At 39.4% G+C, this 17,537-nt stretch overlaps 1 protein-coding gene across 1 annotated transcript in view; it reads left to right on the top strand.

Moving 5' to 3' along the window:
- Pcsk1 (proprotein convertase subtilisin/kexin type 1) overlaps positions 1-17,537 on the top strand; it is a 41,574-nt gene that overhangs the window by 2,590 nt on the left and 21,447 nt on the right. The window contains exons 2-6 of the mRNA XM_040728997.1: positions 647-751; positions 3,628-3,738; positions 7,116-7,262; positions 8,445-8,521; positions 14,586-14,674. Of these exons, the coding sequence (XP_040584931.1) occupies positions 647-751; positions 3,628-3,738; positions 7,116-7,262; positions 8,445-8,521; positions 14,586-14,674 (529 nt within the window). The remainder of the gene's footprint in view (positions 1-646; positions 752-3,627; positions 3,739-7,115; positions 7,263-8,444; positions 8,522-14,585; positions 14,675-17,537) is intronic.

The following is a 17,537-nucleotide window of genomic DNA, read 5'->3' as shown; positions in this document are numbered from 1 at the left end:
AAAAAAACAGGCATCTAAAGGATTTAGTCAATTCACATTTTGTACTGGTATATATAAAAGTCTTTTAACTCAAAGACTAGTAAACAGTCTAAATGATCCAGAAGGCATTGAAGCTACCAAGGAAGTACAAATATCCTGAGGTGGGGCACCTATCTTAGACAGAGCACACTTCCTGACAGCACTTAGCTAGTGAAAAATTGAATCACCAATAATGGCTGGTAACATTTGATTTAAACACTATGCTGACAATATCTTGTTTTAACTAAATGTGGCAGTAATCACTAAAAAATTCTAAGGGATTTTCTTGTGTTCCACAAATAGTTGTTTTCTGACAGAGTATATTTGTTCAAATGGCATATTTTAAGAAATATCTACATACTCATTTTTTCATCAAAAATATACTAAGGTACTCCTCTAAAATAGAAAGCACCCCCATTGCTATGGAAACAGAATCATCCTTGTTCTCGAGTCCTGACAGTCATCTCAAGACTTCCATGCCTTCCTCGTGAAGGAAAAGTTAATTTCAGTGTGTTTAATAAAAGATATTTGTATTAATAAAAGCCATCTAACCATGTTAGTTGATTTTTTAACTAGTGTGTACATACGTTCTGAAGAAAGTGGATTGTTGTTTTGATTTTCTTAATAGATTGGATCACTTGAAAATCACTACTTATTCAAACACAAAAACCATCCTCGAAGGTCTCGAAGAAGTGCTCTTCACATCACTAAGAGGTTATCTGATGACGATCGTGTAAGTGTGCCTTTGTCCACAAACTCAGTCTGGCCAACTACGTTCTGTGTAACTCCCGACAGGAGCAAAAGCATCTCCCATTTGATACTTTTGTGTTATAACTGGGTTTGCATTTATATATGTTTGTCTTACTCATTATTTCTTTCTGTAGAATCATAATTGTTCATAATATGTTTGGATTGGATTAAGCTAACAAACATTAATTTTATGTATATGCTTAGTTATATGTGATATATTTCTACATATCTAGAGTTGGGTTTTGAGTGCTGAAAATCAGGAGAAAGAATTAATAAAATATTGACACTGTAGTCAATCAACAGCCTTTTATACAGTGTGTGGCAAATATGAAATGCTCCTTTTTGAAATCGTTAAAAGAAAATCTAAAGATCATTTTAATATGACCCAAATGGTGCCAAAGAAATGTGTAGTCCTGGTTTCAGTTACACTTCAGTATAACTGAAAACATTTTATCACTTGCATTGTTAAAATATGTTGGTGTTTAAGAGAGAACGTCTAATGCATTCGTTAATGAGGGGTTTTCAAGCACATTATGTTCTTTGAGCCAGTTCTTTTTCATCCTTGTGTGTAGGCCAAGTCACAGTTATTTGCCAACAACAAACAATATCTGGGGTCAATATAGATAAATAACATGAGGACAGTTTGAATGCATATTCAATTATACTTATTGGTGTGGGGGTCTATTTTCAAGGTCAGAAGTCATGCTAATAGAAAAGAATGAATGGATGTTGAAATACGTAGCCTCCTTTCTAACTCTGGTGTTCCTAGAGAAATATTTGCATGCTGGTTGGCCTAATGTCTGTGTCCATGACTACTGTTTCTTAGGATACCCTGAGAGTTACTGTGAGAAATACAGAGTATTATCTCAACTTTGGGAGGGAGGAGAAGATAAGTGACAGAAGGAAATAGTGACAAAGGAGTTGAAAGTACATAGAATATAGGAATCCTGGAAATTACATTGTGGTTCAGTTTACTCCTTAATTGTTTGTTTTAAATAAGAAAACAGATTATGAGGAGAAACAATTGTTAGGCCTTTGGCTGCAGGGCTCAAAAACGTTAGAGACATTCCACACTGATTATGGTTCATCAGGACCAAGGACCGCATTGCTAGGTCTTTGTATCAACATGTGGCTAGATGTGGTAGATCAAACTGGAAGCCAGCAGGCTTATTTAAAAAGTTAATAGACAGCTCCTTATATGTGGGCTTTAAAAAACAGACCTCCCAGTACCGTGACTAGGAGAAAGAAAATGCATGCCCAACATTAATAACAATAGGTTAATAATTAGTAATAAAAGGCTAATAATTACTCATCAATAAAAGTTCATTAAAAAGGAGTTAGTCCCATGAAAAATTAACCTCTGGGTAATTTTAGTTTAGGAAATACCTTGTAGTCGTTGAAGTTTGCAGTGGACAAGATGGTGTTTTAGTATCTTCACAGATCCAAAGTGTTATTTACAATGAAGAGCATGATACCTATTATACATACAATAAGAAGGCACTGACAATATTCTCTATTCCATTTAGTCTGTTCTTCCAGAGATTAAAGTGCAGTTCTACTTTATGGTTTGCTACAAGTGAGTGTTGACCTGATCGGATGGCAGAGTGGTTCTTCTCACACGCTGTTCTTAAAATTGCTCCTCATTTTCACTTTGCTGCTCTTTTCAACCAGGGATATTCTTTCAGTTAATCCCCATGAAATGTATTGTGATGCCTACTTTCACACACTGATGAAATTCCCAACTTTAAGTTTCCCCTCACACAAAGATTTGTGTGTATCTCCTAGCAGCCAGCTTCCAAAGACCAAGGTAGATGGCAGGCAATGTATTCTGAGTAGTGTGTTATTTTAAGGCACAATGATAGTCTGAAAACACAAGCACTTTAAAATAAATTATACTGACTAATTGCTGGCTCTCCAGTACCTCCAGTATTTATAAAAGGCTTGCAATACACTTTGTGCTTGAAAATTTAAGGCATTTCTAGTGGATGTGTTTGGCATTCAGCTGAAATTATTTTTCATTTTTTTATTTTTGGATTTGATCCTCTCATTTTAAACATACCGCACCTCACAGTGGACTGTCACTAAATACACAACAGAAAATCTGTGTTTGGAGCAGGAAACAGTCCCGTTTCCCAGCAAAATAAGAATATAGTATTGTCTCATAATGACAATAACTGCAAGACAGCCCTGCATTCTCACAGGGCCTCAAATATGATAAGGTTATGCCAGGTAATTTTTATACTGCATAATACATGCAGCTAAATTAATGACAGGTGTGCCTGGACAGTAACACTCATTGATCACCTCAGGTCTTCAATCTGTTTCTCCTATTAAATACTACTAGGCAGGAGGTAGAAACATAGAGGAACCAAAGTTCCAAATTTGCACACACAGCACCTGTGTTACATAACACCTGTAATTTTTACCTTCGGACGTGAAGGGAGAAACAAAGCAGCAAGGAAGCTCTAACAACAGTACCTGAACACCCTTGGCTGGTTGACTTGTTCTGTGAAACTGGCCAGTTTTTAGCCACTGAGCCCTGAAGCTTCAGTGTGGAAACCTGTACTGTGGTCTGGTTTCTGATGACAGCAGTCTGCACTTCTATTCCCACTGTTAACACAGTGTAGATGATCTGAAGTACTCGCTCCTTTGCTTCTCCCTGTAAGAGGATTCCTTACTGTAATGGAAGGAACCCTTGTCTCCTCAGTGAGCAACCTTTTCTTCTCCCTGGGCTGGGAGTTTGAGGTGGTCAAACAAAAACATCGCTGAGCTACATAAGTTCTGGTAGGGAGGCTCTTGGAGATGATTATATCCAGGTGGAAACTTGATTTTTATTTCTTACCATAAAAACATTTGTAGGTGATATGGGCTGAACAACAATACCAGAAAGAGAGAAGCAAACGTTCAGTTCAAAAGGACTCAGCATTGAATCTCTTCAATGACCCAATGTGGAATCAGCAGTGGTACTTGGTGAGTACTGAAAGGACTGTGTAGGATCTAGGTTCTTATACTGCTGCGTCATCTACAAGTGGATCTGTCTATGCTTTTATCTGTATTAGGTGGGGTTTCTAAAGGAACAACTTACAAGATAAATATATTTCTAGCCATCTATCTATCTATCTAAAGTCTATAGATAGATATATAGAAGGGGATGTATTAGAATGACTTATGGGCTGTGGTCCAGAGAGTCCACAAGTGGTTGTGTAGCAACAGAAGTTCCAAGTTCAGTCTATGAGGTTGGATGTCTCAGCTGGTCTTCTGAATATGCTGGAATCTTTAATGCCAGGGACGGAATGGGCTTGTTAGCAAGAGCAAGCAGGCAAAAAGAAAGTCATCCTCCATCTTCCATTCTTCCATTTCCTTTATATAGGGTGGCAGCAGAGGTGTGGTCCAGACTAAAGGTGGATCCTTCCACCTCGAAAGACCTAGATTAGAAGTGAGTCTTCCCACTTCAAATGACTTAATTAAGAAAAAGCCAATCATAGGTGTGCCTGCCATTTGAGTTTTGATTAATTCCAAATATAGTCAAGTTGACAACCAAGAAGGGCCATCACAGCATCTTACACAGAATTTGGGAAAAGGCTATGCCTCTAGAAAGTTGGACTAATGGAGCTTTCCTAACAAGGCCCTTTTGTTTTGCTGAATGAGTGTCCAAAACAAGTCCATATATGTTAATACTTCTTGTCTTTGTGTCTTAAGTATAACTGGTGTAAATGCAAAAGAATCATGTTGGGCAGAAAACAATTTCCAGAAAGACCAGAAAGATCACTACAATGGAATTTACTTTCAAGAAGCCTCTAAATGACTCATAGATCATAGTCAGTATAATATACAGTCCAAATTGACATTTCTTAGACATACTGTGGACAAGAAACCCTGAATGAGGCAAAAGGAAAGATTCCAGGAATTTCTATTTACAAATACCTAGCCCTTGGGGGAAATCCACAGATATAGCTGACCTGAACAAGGGGGAGCTCATGGGCCCCAGACTAACAGCTCAGAAACAAGCATAGGACAGAACCAGGCTCCCTAAATGTGGGTGTCAGTTAGGAGGCCTGAGGAGTCTATGGGGCCTCTGGTAGTTGAATAGTATTTATCCCTAGTGTACAAATGGATGTTGGGAGCCCATTCCCCACAGAGGGATACTCTCTCAGCCTAGACACATGGGGGGAGGGCCTAGGCCCTGCTCCAAATGTAACAGACTTTGATGATCCCGCTTGGAAGGCCTGACTCTTTCTATGGAGCAGAAGAAAGATGGGATGGGGATGGTGGGGGACAGGGGAGGACGGAAGTGAGAGGGAACTGGGATTGACACATAAAATAAGATTGTTCCTAATTTAAATAAAAAGATTAAAAAAACAAATACCTACTCTTGTAAATGACTGTTTCTTCAAGATGTTTGCTGAGCCTTGATTGGTGTATGTACACGATGCTGCTTGACTTCAAGGTGTTCTCTTCAGTGTGATTAATTGTATGACCGCTGGTGGCAGGGTCATCATTCATGGTTCCAGAGGTCATACTCCTTTTAAAAAACTTCTTCTCTCATATATTAGATCCCTACCACAGTTTCTTCTCTGCTCTCTCCTCCCCATTTCCCTTTCAGAAAAGGGCAAGTCAGAGGCCATATTCTTTTTTTAAATTAATTACTTAATTAATTTATATCTACATCTGGACCACAGTTTCCCCTTCCTCTTCTCCTCCCAGGCCTTTCCCCCACCTCTCCTCTGCCACTGCCTACCCCCATCTAATCCTCCTCTGTTTCTATTGAGAAAAGGGTAGGCTTCTCATGGATTTCAACAAAACATGGCATATCAAGTTGCAGTAAGACTAAGCACCTCCCCTCTTATTAAGGCTGGACAAGGCAACGCAGTATGAGGAATAGGGTTCCAAAAGTCAGCAAAAGAGTCAGAACCAGCCCCTGCTCCCACTGTTAGGAGTCCCACAAGATGACCAAGCTGCACAACTGACACATATCTGCAGAGGGCCTAGGTCAGGCCCAGGTAGCCTCCCTGGTCTAAGTTCAGTCTCTGTGAGCTGTGAGCTCCTACGAGTCCAGGTTAGCTGATTTTGTGGGTTTCTTGTGGTGTCCTTAACCCTTCTGGCTCCTACAACCCTCTCTACCCTGCCCCTTGCAGGCTTCCCTGGGCTCTGCCTAACGTTTGGCTGTGGGTCTCTGCATCTGTTTCTGCCAGTTACTGGATGAAGCCTTTCTGATGACAACTGAGCTAGGCACCAATCTATGAGTGTAGCAGAATATCATTAGGCATCATTCCACTGACATTTTCTTTTCACTAGTATATTGCTTCTATCCTAGGTCTCTAGGATATCCAGCCTCTAGGTCCTGGTGCTCAAAACAGTGTCAGGGGTGGGTTCACTCTCATAGTACGGGTCATTAGCTGGCCACTCCCGCAATTTCTATTCCGCCTTTACTCCAGCACATCTTGTAGGCAGGACAAACTGTAGGTCAAAAGTTATGTGGCTGGGTTGGTGTGCCTGTTCCTCCACTGGAAGTCTTAAGGGGCCACATTTTTAACAACTATACACTTGCACACTCACGTGAGAGCCTTCTCTACCGTTGGTCAATCAAAAGGCTATGTATTTCCAACTCTTGTGATTCAGCCTCACAATCGCCTGGTGAGCCATCACCACTACTACATTTTTTCAGGAAGTATCAGTAAGGAGACAGCCTATTCATTGGATTTTTATTGTGGTTACTTAGCATTGTTTGCTGATTCTATATCACCAGGTCCTTCATACTCCTACTGCAGTTTTCACTTTTCATATCTGTGTTACCTCATTTCCCAACTCTTCTATACAGTCATGCACACTGTAAGTATTAGGAAAATTACCAGAAAAGGGAAGAAAATATTCCCTAAATTACATATAAGTAGAAAAAAGTTATTAAATAAAAATTTCTAGTGAGGCTAGTCTCCGAGGCGCTTATTTTTCTTAGGAGAATATCTCTACAACAACCATACATGATGAGAACTCAGTGTAGCAAGGAAGGCTCAGGACTTTGTCGAGATAAAAACACACACCACCAAATAAAACCTCAGCATGAGGGAAGCTTGAGCTTCTTAATATAACTGGACAAAACAACAGAGAGTGTGTGTAAAGAGGCCCAAGATAATTCAGCTCTTACATTTTGTTTTGTTTTGGTTTTTCTAATTAGGACAACTAGAAGAGCAGCATAAATGTGTTATTAGGCTGGAACTCTCAACTTTGTGTTTTCATTTTACCCAATTGCCTTCTTTTTGTTACCCAAGGAAAAAGAAAAAAAATGACCTTAAGTCCCTGATTAAACAAGAAAAACCATAATTTCACCAGTGTTTGTTTTTCTTCACTAGCAAGACACCAGGATGACTGCAGCTCTGCCCAAGCTGGATCTTCACGTGATACCGGTTTGGCAAAAGGGCATCACAGGCAAAGGAGTTGTCATTACTGTGCTGGATGATGGCTTGGAGTGGAATCACACAGACATATATGCCAATTATGTGAGTCCCTATCTTTTTCACTTAGGGAGCCATCTCTGCAGACATGCAGGGCGTTTCTCTCCTTAAAGAGAGGCGGGCTGCCTGGACATCATTCTCTAGGTCCTATCAGCCTGTTCCAGGAGGCATAAGAAGAGTCCATCAAAGTCAAAGATGACTCCTAACACCCTGTGTTAGGAAGTAGGATGGGGGTGCTTACATAAATGGAACTGTTAAAATCCTTCACATGATGAGCCACAAGCAATCAGCCAAAGCTTGCTGAATGATACCACTTTATTGGTGATTTTCTCAAATGCCTTATGGGTCAGTATCTCTTCTTGCATGAGTGCAATTCCCACTGTGGGTACCACAGTAAAAATGTCAAGCCAAGAAGGGAAGAGTTTACTAGCAGCAGGAAGGCAAATAATTATCAGTTAAGTTACTAATAGAACATGAACTCCAATTATGGATCTATTTCCCTTAGAACAGGAGGCGAATATTTCATCTATCAAATTATCCCTTATCATTCTCTTGTCCTTTCTACCCATGCAAAATTCCCTAGTCATAATTCAAAGCTAAACGACAAAAGAAAAAGACTATGGGGAAGAGATTTAAAAAATGGCTCAGAGTAGAAATCAAGAGTTTTTAAAACCTAGGGGAATAGGAATAGTGGTAGTGGATCTAAGTCAGAGATGCCTAAATGCAGCAGTATGATTGGAAAAGAAAACAGGCAAGTTAAGCTTGCTTGAGTTTCAAGCAAATTTTCAGTAATTCAATTTCATGAGTTCTTACTGTGCCTACGAAGGCTGAGGGAAAGCATCATAGAAGTCAATCCACCCCACAGTCATCTCTTTGCATGTTGGTTATGAAAAGATGCATATTACCACATGAGTATCTAGCTCTGTGGTCTTAATAAGTCACTGACTTTCTCTGGGCCTCACTCTTTGTTTCTGAAGAATGAGACATCTGACCCCATGGAATGCTGACCTTTTACAGATTTCTGAGCATCTGAGAAATATGAGTTTGCTACATTCACTGAGTGTTGGGTACCTTGCTCATCAGTGCTGCTGGCTTGTGGGTATCATTCATGCTCAGTCAGACTCAAAGCTCTGAAATATGCTGTTTGGGGCTGTCTGCCAGCATGGCAAAGGCTCCAGAAGTGCTACCTTTTATGACTCTATGTTGTTATTTTTGTTGTCTATTTAGGATCCAGAGGCTAGCTATGATTTTAATGATAATGATCATGATCCATTTCCCCGATACGATCCCACAAACGAAAACAAGTGAGTAAATGTGTGTTTTGGAGGAATAAGGTTAAGTAAAATGTTTTTTATCTTGTCTGGGAGACATGCTATAAATTTAGTCCAATTTCAAGTCTTAGTAAATGTTACTACATACTCTCCACACCATATTTCATTGTTTTTTAAAGCAGAAACAAAAACCTGTTTTCATATTCCTTTTAGTTTATAGAAGCATATTTAGTGAAATTTCTTATTTTATAAAATTATCATTCTTATATCATGAAATTTGCACCTCAAGTATAACTGAATATTTGTAGATTCAGGAAGAATGTTAGGAATGTAATGGATGTAAATTGTGTGCCTCCCTTACCCCTTCATGCTTGTTATTAATCATGAAAAAGAAACATATGCAGATAAATAACACCCAACAACTTCCCATGGCAATAACAATTATGCTTTCTAACCTAACTCCACCAGAAGGTCATGGTCTGACAACAGACAAAAGGAGCTCAGTTGAGGTCTGTTATCTGCACCTGGCTCAGTCTCTAAGATGTCGAAGCAGTTAGGATTCTTCTGAGGGAGAAAAGGGATGAGCCAGTGGCTCTTAGGCTAATAGCTTTCCCTTGGAGTCTCACAGTATAAGGGAAGCCAAGAACTAGTCAGTCCTTCCAAAGTTACGTGCCAAAGACTTTCAACGCCCTCTCCTAACTCTACAGAAACTTTACTCTAGAAACATACAGTCTCAAATATCTATGCCCACATGAGTACTTACCTTTATCATACTGATATTTATTGCAGGCTTCGAGGAGACATTCAAACTTTTTCTCCACATAGAAGAGACTTTCACCAAAAGAGATGAAATTGGGGTCAAAATTGGGGCATGTTTCTGTGAAGATAGGAACTGTCTTGACAGGTTTTGGTGTGTGAAACATTCTACATGAAACATGAAGTGGTTCTCTTTCCTCTGGGCCCTGTATGCCTTGGGTAGTACTTTAGTTTAAAGTTATTTTTCTTTGACCTGCCTAAGGAACACACATGTCCTGTCTGTCTTCTTGTGACCCTCTGGTACACTTCCATCATGTAAGGAGCAACAACTCACATGGTATCCTTTCCCACCACAACCTTACCTCCAGTGTGGGCTCTTCTTTGTCTCATCCTTTTATAGGAAGCCTAGACTCCCCTCCACCTCCAATCCACTCATTACAACCAGCTCTACTCATCCTCATTTATTTGGGTACCTGGTCCCTTCTTTAGGCAGACAACAGATTCAGACAGCAAACCACACCCATCCCCACCCCCTAAGGACCACCCCTCTCCAAGAAGGGGTACTTGCCCTACACTTGCAACTCCGCTCACCCTGAGCTAAGTACCAGCCTCATGTCTTGCACCTGCCTACCACTCCCATACCTCCTTTTCAGGTAGAGATGCCAGACATGCATTGCCTACTCTATCAGTACCTATTACTTGAGGGAAAGGCCTGAGGATTTCCTCCAGACCCCTAAAGATTGACTGAGATTCCTATAAATCTACAGAAAGTCTGTATCTAGGACTACCCCTGTCTGACACCCCACCTCCACAAGGACAACATTCATCAAGAGAAACTAGGCCAATATAAACTTGACCTCAACTTGCAGATGTCTGTTTCTTCCTTGAAGAATAAGGAAGGTGGTGTAGGATTTGTACACTACTCTTTTAGTTCCACTTCTCTGGGTTTGAGCAAAGGCGTTAACTACAAATCCATAACATTTCAGTACCAACACAGTGGGAAAGCTAGTGCAGTGTCCTCGGAGGAAAGTACGGATATCTTGAGAAGGACAACAGAGCTCACAGACAAGATTTTAGACATGTTTCTCAGGTAGAACAGTCAGAAACAACAGGAATACGGATTCTTTTTGGAACACTGCCATATGGTTGGTGTTAGCCTAGCTGGAAGTTGTAGCTTTGCCAATGACATGGAATTGGAGTAACCTTCGGGAAATCACTCACTTCTCAGTGCCTCTACTTTTCTTCTTCTTATCATCTAAAATGGGTAACGAAGCACCTGCTATCTATATTTCTGAACGTTCCCGAGAAAATGGCCAGTAAATACTTGCAAATAGGCATTACCTTACTTATTGGAATGACATAAAAGAAACTTCCATTGAATCCCTAGTTAAGACCAACAGCAACCTGCCTATGCCCAAATGATGAGTTTGGGGAGACTTAGTGAGAGCAGGCAGGGTACCTCCCTCCTATGGAGAGCTTGGGGCCTGGCTATACAATACAACATGGTGATAACTTGTGTAGTGATACTCTCCCATTTCTTTGGTCATGAAAAGGGCCCAGACTTCATATGAGTCATATTTGTATTACTGGAGCAAATAAAATTAAATCAACTTGAAAAGAGGAAATGTTTCTTTTGGCTTACAGTTTTAGAGGGTTCAGTCCACGTTTGTTTGTGTCTGCTGCTCTTTGGACTTGTGGTGAGATGTAGTGGGATAAGATGTTCATCTCACAGCAGCAGAAAGTACAGAGGAAGAGACCAACATCTGACAATTAACTTTTTAGGGTGTGTCCCTAATTACATAAAATTAACCTCTTATTTGTTCCAGTATCTTCCAATAGGTTCAAGGTAAGTTCTTGACACATGGGCTTTTGTGGAATATTCCACATCCAAAATGCAGCAAACCTTGTATAGAGGTAGCTGCTTTATCTTTATAGTGAGTGTTATGTATGCTTATCCTGAAAACTCTGGGTTTCCAGAGCATTGCCGACCATGGGCCTTCCATATGCACGGTATGGAGTTAATATGACATCAGCACAGCAGCTAACAGCAGGCTTAGAGATGTGTTTAGATTAGTCTTACCTCTTCTACTCAACAAAGTGGGTTTTTTTGTGTGTGTGTTTAGATCTCAACATCTTTTAAAAATGAATACTTCATATGACTATTATTATGGAAACTACGCAAATATGCATATGTGTGTGTTCATAATTACAGCTTGGAGATTAATGTACAGAAATGTAAATAATTGTTTACTGAAATGATTTTAATGATAAGGACAATGGTAGTGGTATTGACAATGACAGTGGTCAAGGTTTCTCACTTAACAATTGAGATGGATTTCATTTCATTAAGAAATCAGCATAACAAGAATGGCATCATTTGATAGGAGCATCAGGAGAAACATTTTGATTTCCTCAGTCAATTCAGAATCTGTATTTGAAAATGACATGAGAATATTTCTCAAAGCACTCTTGTCTATCAACCATAAAGATAGTATCCCTATCATTTATCATAAACTACAACAAAAAATAGTGACTTTCTAGCACATTGCTAGTCATAACATCTTTTAAGTTTAGAAAATAAATGACTTTGTACATCAGCTGGAGACCTATTGGTTCCCAAATCCATGAGTATTATCTCTCTAAATCATCCCTATCACTGTCCTTCATAATTACTAATAAGGAGTCACATAGTGCCACATATGAATGCCCTATGCCAATCAAAAGAGGAATCACCAAACAATAAATCATAAAATTTCAGGTAATTCTTACTGCTAAGCCGACATGAATCTTTATTCACTATTGCAACACCAATTACAGATTACTTTTCCAGTCAAGTAATTAGTGTCACAAGGATGTCGTAAGCAAAATAGTAGTCAATACCTTTTGAAAATTTTTTAAATCAATTTTTAAAATGAAGTTACTTCCATGGTTCTAAATTAGTAGAAGATGTTTATTTGTTTGGGTAACCACCCACATTTTGATTTGACTTAAGGCCTATTCTATGAGATGGAACACATAACTGCCATGTCTAAGAGCCCATAACTAGATAGGCTATGGACCTAGGAGAAAGCCCGGTACTAAAGGAGCATGACAACAAAAAGACTCCAAATGGCACATTTCTATACCCATAATAAGTGCATTACTCAACCCTCATCGAGGGCTCCCATCTTGCAATGGATGGGAGCCAATGTTGCACCAGTATATACTGTAGGCAAATTGTTGTTGTTGGTTACAGAGTTTGTAGCTGGATGAGATTGATGTGTACTTTTCCTCTGCAGTAATGTGCAGAGGACCTATCAACACCATGATCACTAGTCAGTGAAGGGGTGACTTTTCCAGCTGAGCAACAGCCTGATTTCTCTGTATTTGATGGCATAAGTAAACTGTGTCTTCAGCTATTATAGGGCCTTGCCATCCATCATGCTGTGGAAAGAAACCAACACATGACTAAGTAACACTCAAAAAAATGTTCAACATCCTTAGTCATCAGGAAAATGCCAGTTAAACTACTTTGATATTCCATCTTACCCCAGTCGAAATGGCTTTCCATATGGTTTTTCAAAAGGACATTATGGAAACCTACTACTCTAGAAACTTCCTTAAGTATATACTATATAAAAAAATTTAAATGGAGTCACCATATAACGAGGGAGAGAATACATCAACTTATGCCATCAAGCAAAACCTCCAATAGCAGGTATAGGGTGCATCTTATTGAGTTGTTGGTCAAAGAATCCAGACACAAGCTATTGTAGGTATCTTTTATGTGTTCTGATTTGTAAACATTCTTCAGAAAGTTCCAAGGTAGCTTCAGTTGCCTGTGAGATAACCCTAAGTCAGACATAAAATGTAAAATGGGAATTTAAAAATCACTAGCAGATGATCTAGCTTCAGAAGTTACAAGACACTTGAAGTTGCATAATGTGTTCCCATTAACACCAGCCACTGTTACTGTTGCTTGCCCATTTTTTGCTTCATTCACCATAGGGTCCTGAATGGCAGCAAGATACATCTGATTCACCTGCTGCCTTGTGCTCAGAGTTACAAGGAAGGGCAGTGTTTTCTTCCCACATCAGCTTCAGTGCTTGAAAGCTGTCTGGGGGAGGGAACCATTACAGAGAGAATCTCAAGGAATCATGGAGATTCTACCTAACTAAATGGGAACATATTAGCTTGCAATAAAAATAAAGAAAAACAAACGACAACAAAAAAATCCTAAAACTGTAATCCCTGTTATAGAAACCGGCATAGAATTCCTGTCCTCTATTAGAATGAGGGAGCACTAATAACCATTTAGTCAAAAAAGACCAGGAAATCTTCTTTGGGACATCAGGGAAAATAATAAGCAACATTGTCTTCATTGGCTCAGTAACTTCAGGAATTTTATATCCTGTGCTAGGATGAAGTACTATGGTCAGTGTAGTACTTTCTAGAAGTAGCTGGCTAGTGTTGCTCCTGAAGGGTGAACCCTTCTCTAATCCTCTATGCCAGCACACCTGACAGTGGCTCTTGTACATCACTAGCAGCTTCATAGAACAGTCAGCTGCTTCTGCAATGGAATGAATCCTGGAAATAAATTCAGCTTAGCATTCTCATCAGTTTTGGGCCTCCCTGAGTCAGGCTAGCAGAAGAAAGCACAATTGTTTTCTCCAGAATTTCAGAACTGATTCTTCAGTGGTAGACATGATCTAGTGGTTGGTGTATTCCATCAAATATTCTTAATCACCTATCACTCTCTTCAGTTGACTGGAAAACTAGTTTAGTTTAGTTCTCAACCAGGTTACAAGAATGTCTCATTTCTCAGTTAGTCTGCAGTATCCCCAGAAAATCACATCCTCCTCTTGATAACATCATCTTTGGGTATCGTGGTGTGACACATGGTCAGAGGCATGGAGAAGGGCAAGCAAGGGGGACCTTTGTCTATCACACTTTATGAGGGCTGATTGAGGCTCAGTCCAAAATAGAAAGCGAAGAACCATTTTATCAGGAATACTTAATGCAAAACCATTCCTAGATTTGAAAGTGAGGAACCATTTCACTTCCAGTATGTAAGAAGCAGAAGATGTGTTGGTGACTGTCCCTGGGTGTTGGCTTATTCACAATGGTGTCAGCAGCTACACTGGTTGGGTTCTCTGTGTATGTTCTATGTGGTCTTCACAATCACATGTTTTGCCCACTACCTATATCCTTTATCTTGTCAGATTTTATTTGACTCCAATAGGGAGAACACAAGGAAGAAAGCTGATAAAAAGCTAGCACATCTAAATACCGTGGATTCATGTGCAAAACACAATTGTTATCTTTGCTTCTGTTTTATAAGTTTTACTCCTTTAACCCTTAGACATGGAACTAGATGTGCAGGAGAAATTGCCATGCAAGCAAATAATCGCAAGTGTGGGGTTGGAGTTGCATACAATTCCAAAGTTGGAGGTAAGGTTGCCCTTTTCCTACAGTTTGGCACTTCAATTGAAGGCATGTACTCCCTGCTATAAAATGGGGAGAGGGGACTTTCCCTAACCCAAGGGGAAATGAGTTCTTAACAAAATTTGTTGCAGGACTTGAGTGTTGCTTGCAAGAAATTAGTGGCTCTGAATTCCTAGAATATAGCCTATACATCCTTGCAGGAAAAATAATGACTCTGTTGAATGGCACTTGAGTGAAATTGAATTTTCTCTATGTTCTGTTTTCAGAGGATATCTATTAAATTCTTGCTAAGAGAGCATAAGCTAGACTTTGCCTGCTTCTTAATTCTTTGCTTATAAGTAAAAAATAAGGTTGTGTTTTTTTAATTCTTTTCAAGACGAGGTTTCTCTGTGTATCAGTCCTGGCTGTTCTGGAACTAACTCTGTAAATGAGACTAGCCTCAAACTCATAGAGATTTACCTGCCTCTGTTGCCCCAGTGTTGGGATTAAATGCATGTGCTACCATGCCAGACTCAAAGAATAGTTTTTAAAAGATTTTTTAAAAATATGCTATTGTTACACAAAGTAGTCCACCTTATGATGGCAAAAAAGGAGAATCAGTAGCTGACTTGTTCAGTGTAGGGTAATTGAGGATATTTGAGGTAATTGAGGCCTTTATAAATTAGAAGTAGCAAACAAGGAACTAATTAGAATATGAAGAGGTTACCACCTCTAGGCTCAAAATAGCAAGGAGAAAGAGAGGCCAGAGAAAGTAGAGAGATAAATACATAGCTATAGAGAATTCCTGGGCAAGTGATGGGGGATGTCCTTCTGTATTCTGTGAATATATGTTTTTCTTATTGGTTGACAAATAAATGCTGATTTGCCAGTAGCCAGGCAGGAAGTATAAGCAGAGCTATCAGATTAGGAGAATTCTGAGAGGATGAAGGTGGAGAGTGAGTCACAAGGGAGAAAGGCCATGCAACCACCAGGAAGGGTAGGATGCCTGGGCATTCTCTGGTAAGCCAAACCATGTGAAGATACATAAATTAATAGAAATGTGTTAATTAAAAGAGAGCTAGCAAGTGAGAAGCCTAAACCATTGGCCAAACAGTTTATAATTAATATAAGCCTCTGTGTGTTTATTTGGGAATAAATGGCTGAGGGACAGAGATTTCCATCTACAGGCAAGAGCTCTAGCTTCACATGTGCAAAAGAAGCCACTTCCAAGTGGGTAGGGTATAGATGAACAAGACTTCACTCACCTTACAAGATCACACTCCTATTGGTGATTGCATTTGACTGAGCCACTGGGAAGGCAAAGAGAACCCATTGGCAGCATCAGGGTTCCAGTGGAGAACAGTGGAAAGCACATCCATCAGGATATAGGAAGAAAGCAAAAATTTTCTCTTTTCTTATTCCCTATCTTGGGCTTTCATAGTTATGTAGTAAACTTTGAGTTTAATTTTGCTTTCAAAACATAACCACAAAATGATCATTTGTAGCGTATGTCATTCCAATAAAGTCTCATTAAAATCTACCTGGTTACACTTTAGATTTGGCTATAGATTTCTTTTTTAGAAACCAGATAAATACACATTGTGATGTGGATATGCCTGCATCCTCACCAATGTAGGATACTTATGTAGATTTTCAAGTATCACTCCTGATTTTTTTAATACCATCATCTTCAAAATGCTATTCTAACTTACAGACAATGAAAGCAGGCACAGATCATGTAATCAACTCAAAAAGAACTCACTTTTTAAGTAGCTGTAAGCCAAACATCCATAGTTGGTGAGGAAATTATCTGATCCTTCAGGTTTTGGAGAAGAATTGTAATTAAGTTCTTAAGGTAACCAATAGCAGCCAGTGGAAACATCAAAGAAAGACATAAAATTTCTGATCCTAAACCTACTGTGCTATTTCATCACTCTTACCTTTGATGCTCCAGTCCCAATTTGAGCAATTTAATGTACTAGGCATCTACTGTGCATCAATCAAATATCATACAGTATATTATAGAACATGTTCCCTGAAGTGGACAGTGTAGATTTGGGTGCCATGTTTTTGGAGTTTGGATCCTGGATTTCTGCTTTGAAGCTATGTGACCTTAAAGAAGCCTTAGTCTGTCTCTTAGGCCTTAGTCTGTCCACATATAAAATAGAAGAACTACAGCACCAATTTGAAACAGTAGTTGTAAAGAGATGAGTTTCTGTGTGCAATGTATGTGGACTAATGACTGCATATACTTCAAGTGTGCTGATGTCATCACCTACATTTTAGAGTTGATGATAGAGTTGATGAAAATGAGGAATGGAGAGGTGGAATAGCTTCCTCAGTATCAATACAGCTATGAAAAACTAGAGTTGAAATGTTTTTCTTCCAAACACATTTAAAGCATTTTGTCATTGTTGTTTTTGTGTTCAGACAGGGTCTGCGGCACAGGATGGTCTTTTGAACTCACTGTGTAGCCAAGACTGGTCTTGTTCTATGGACCCTCCTGTCTCCATCATCCAACTTCTGGGATTTTAGTTGCTGCCTTGCTTAGAAAAGCAATGCTCTAAAAACCACAAAACCTTTATTGATGGTGTGAATTACATATCTACCAACTCTCTTCCATAGCATATAGTAGTTGAAAATCTAAGGCTGTGTAGTGTGGCACATTATCAGCCCAAAGCCAGGAATAGCCAGGTATCTGCCTGTCTTGTTCAGATTGCTTTTCCTCTTTGACTCTTGGATTCATGAGTATGATGATGGGTGACAGGGTGCTGGAAAGCATAAAGAGCTCCCTCCTGATGAAAAACAACTCCCTCGGGAGTAAAACCTGCTGCAATGACTTTATGCTTGGAATTATTTAGAAGAAAAGAAAGCATGTTCTTTAAATGTA

This window comes from Mesocricetus auratus, unplaced genomic scaffold (genome assembly GCF_017639785.1).
Source record: "Mesocricetus auratus isolate SY011 unplaced genomic scaffold, BCM_Maur_2.0 Super-Scaffold_100020, whole genome shotgun sequence".
NCBI classification, from domain to species: domain Eukaryota; kingdom Metazoa; phylum Chordata; class Mammalia; order Rodentia; family Cricetidae; genus Mesocricetus; species Mesocricetus auratus.
This window is presented reverse-complemented; position numbering and strand designations above follow the sequence as displayed.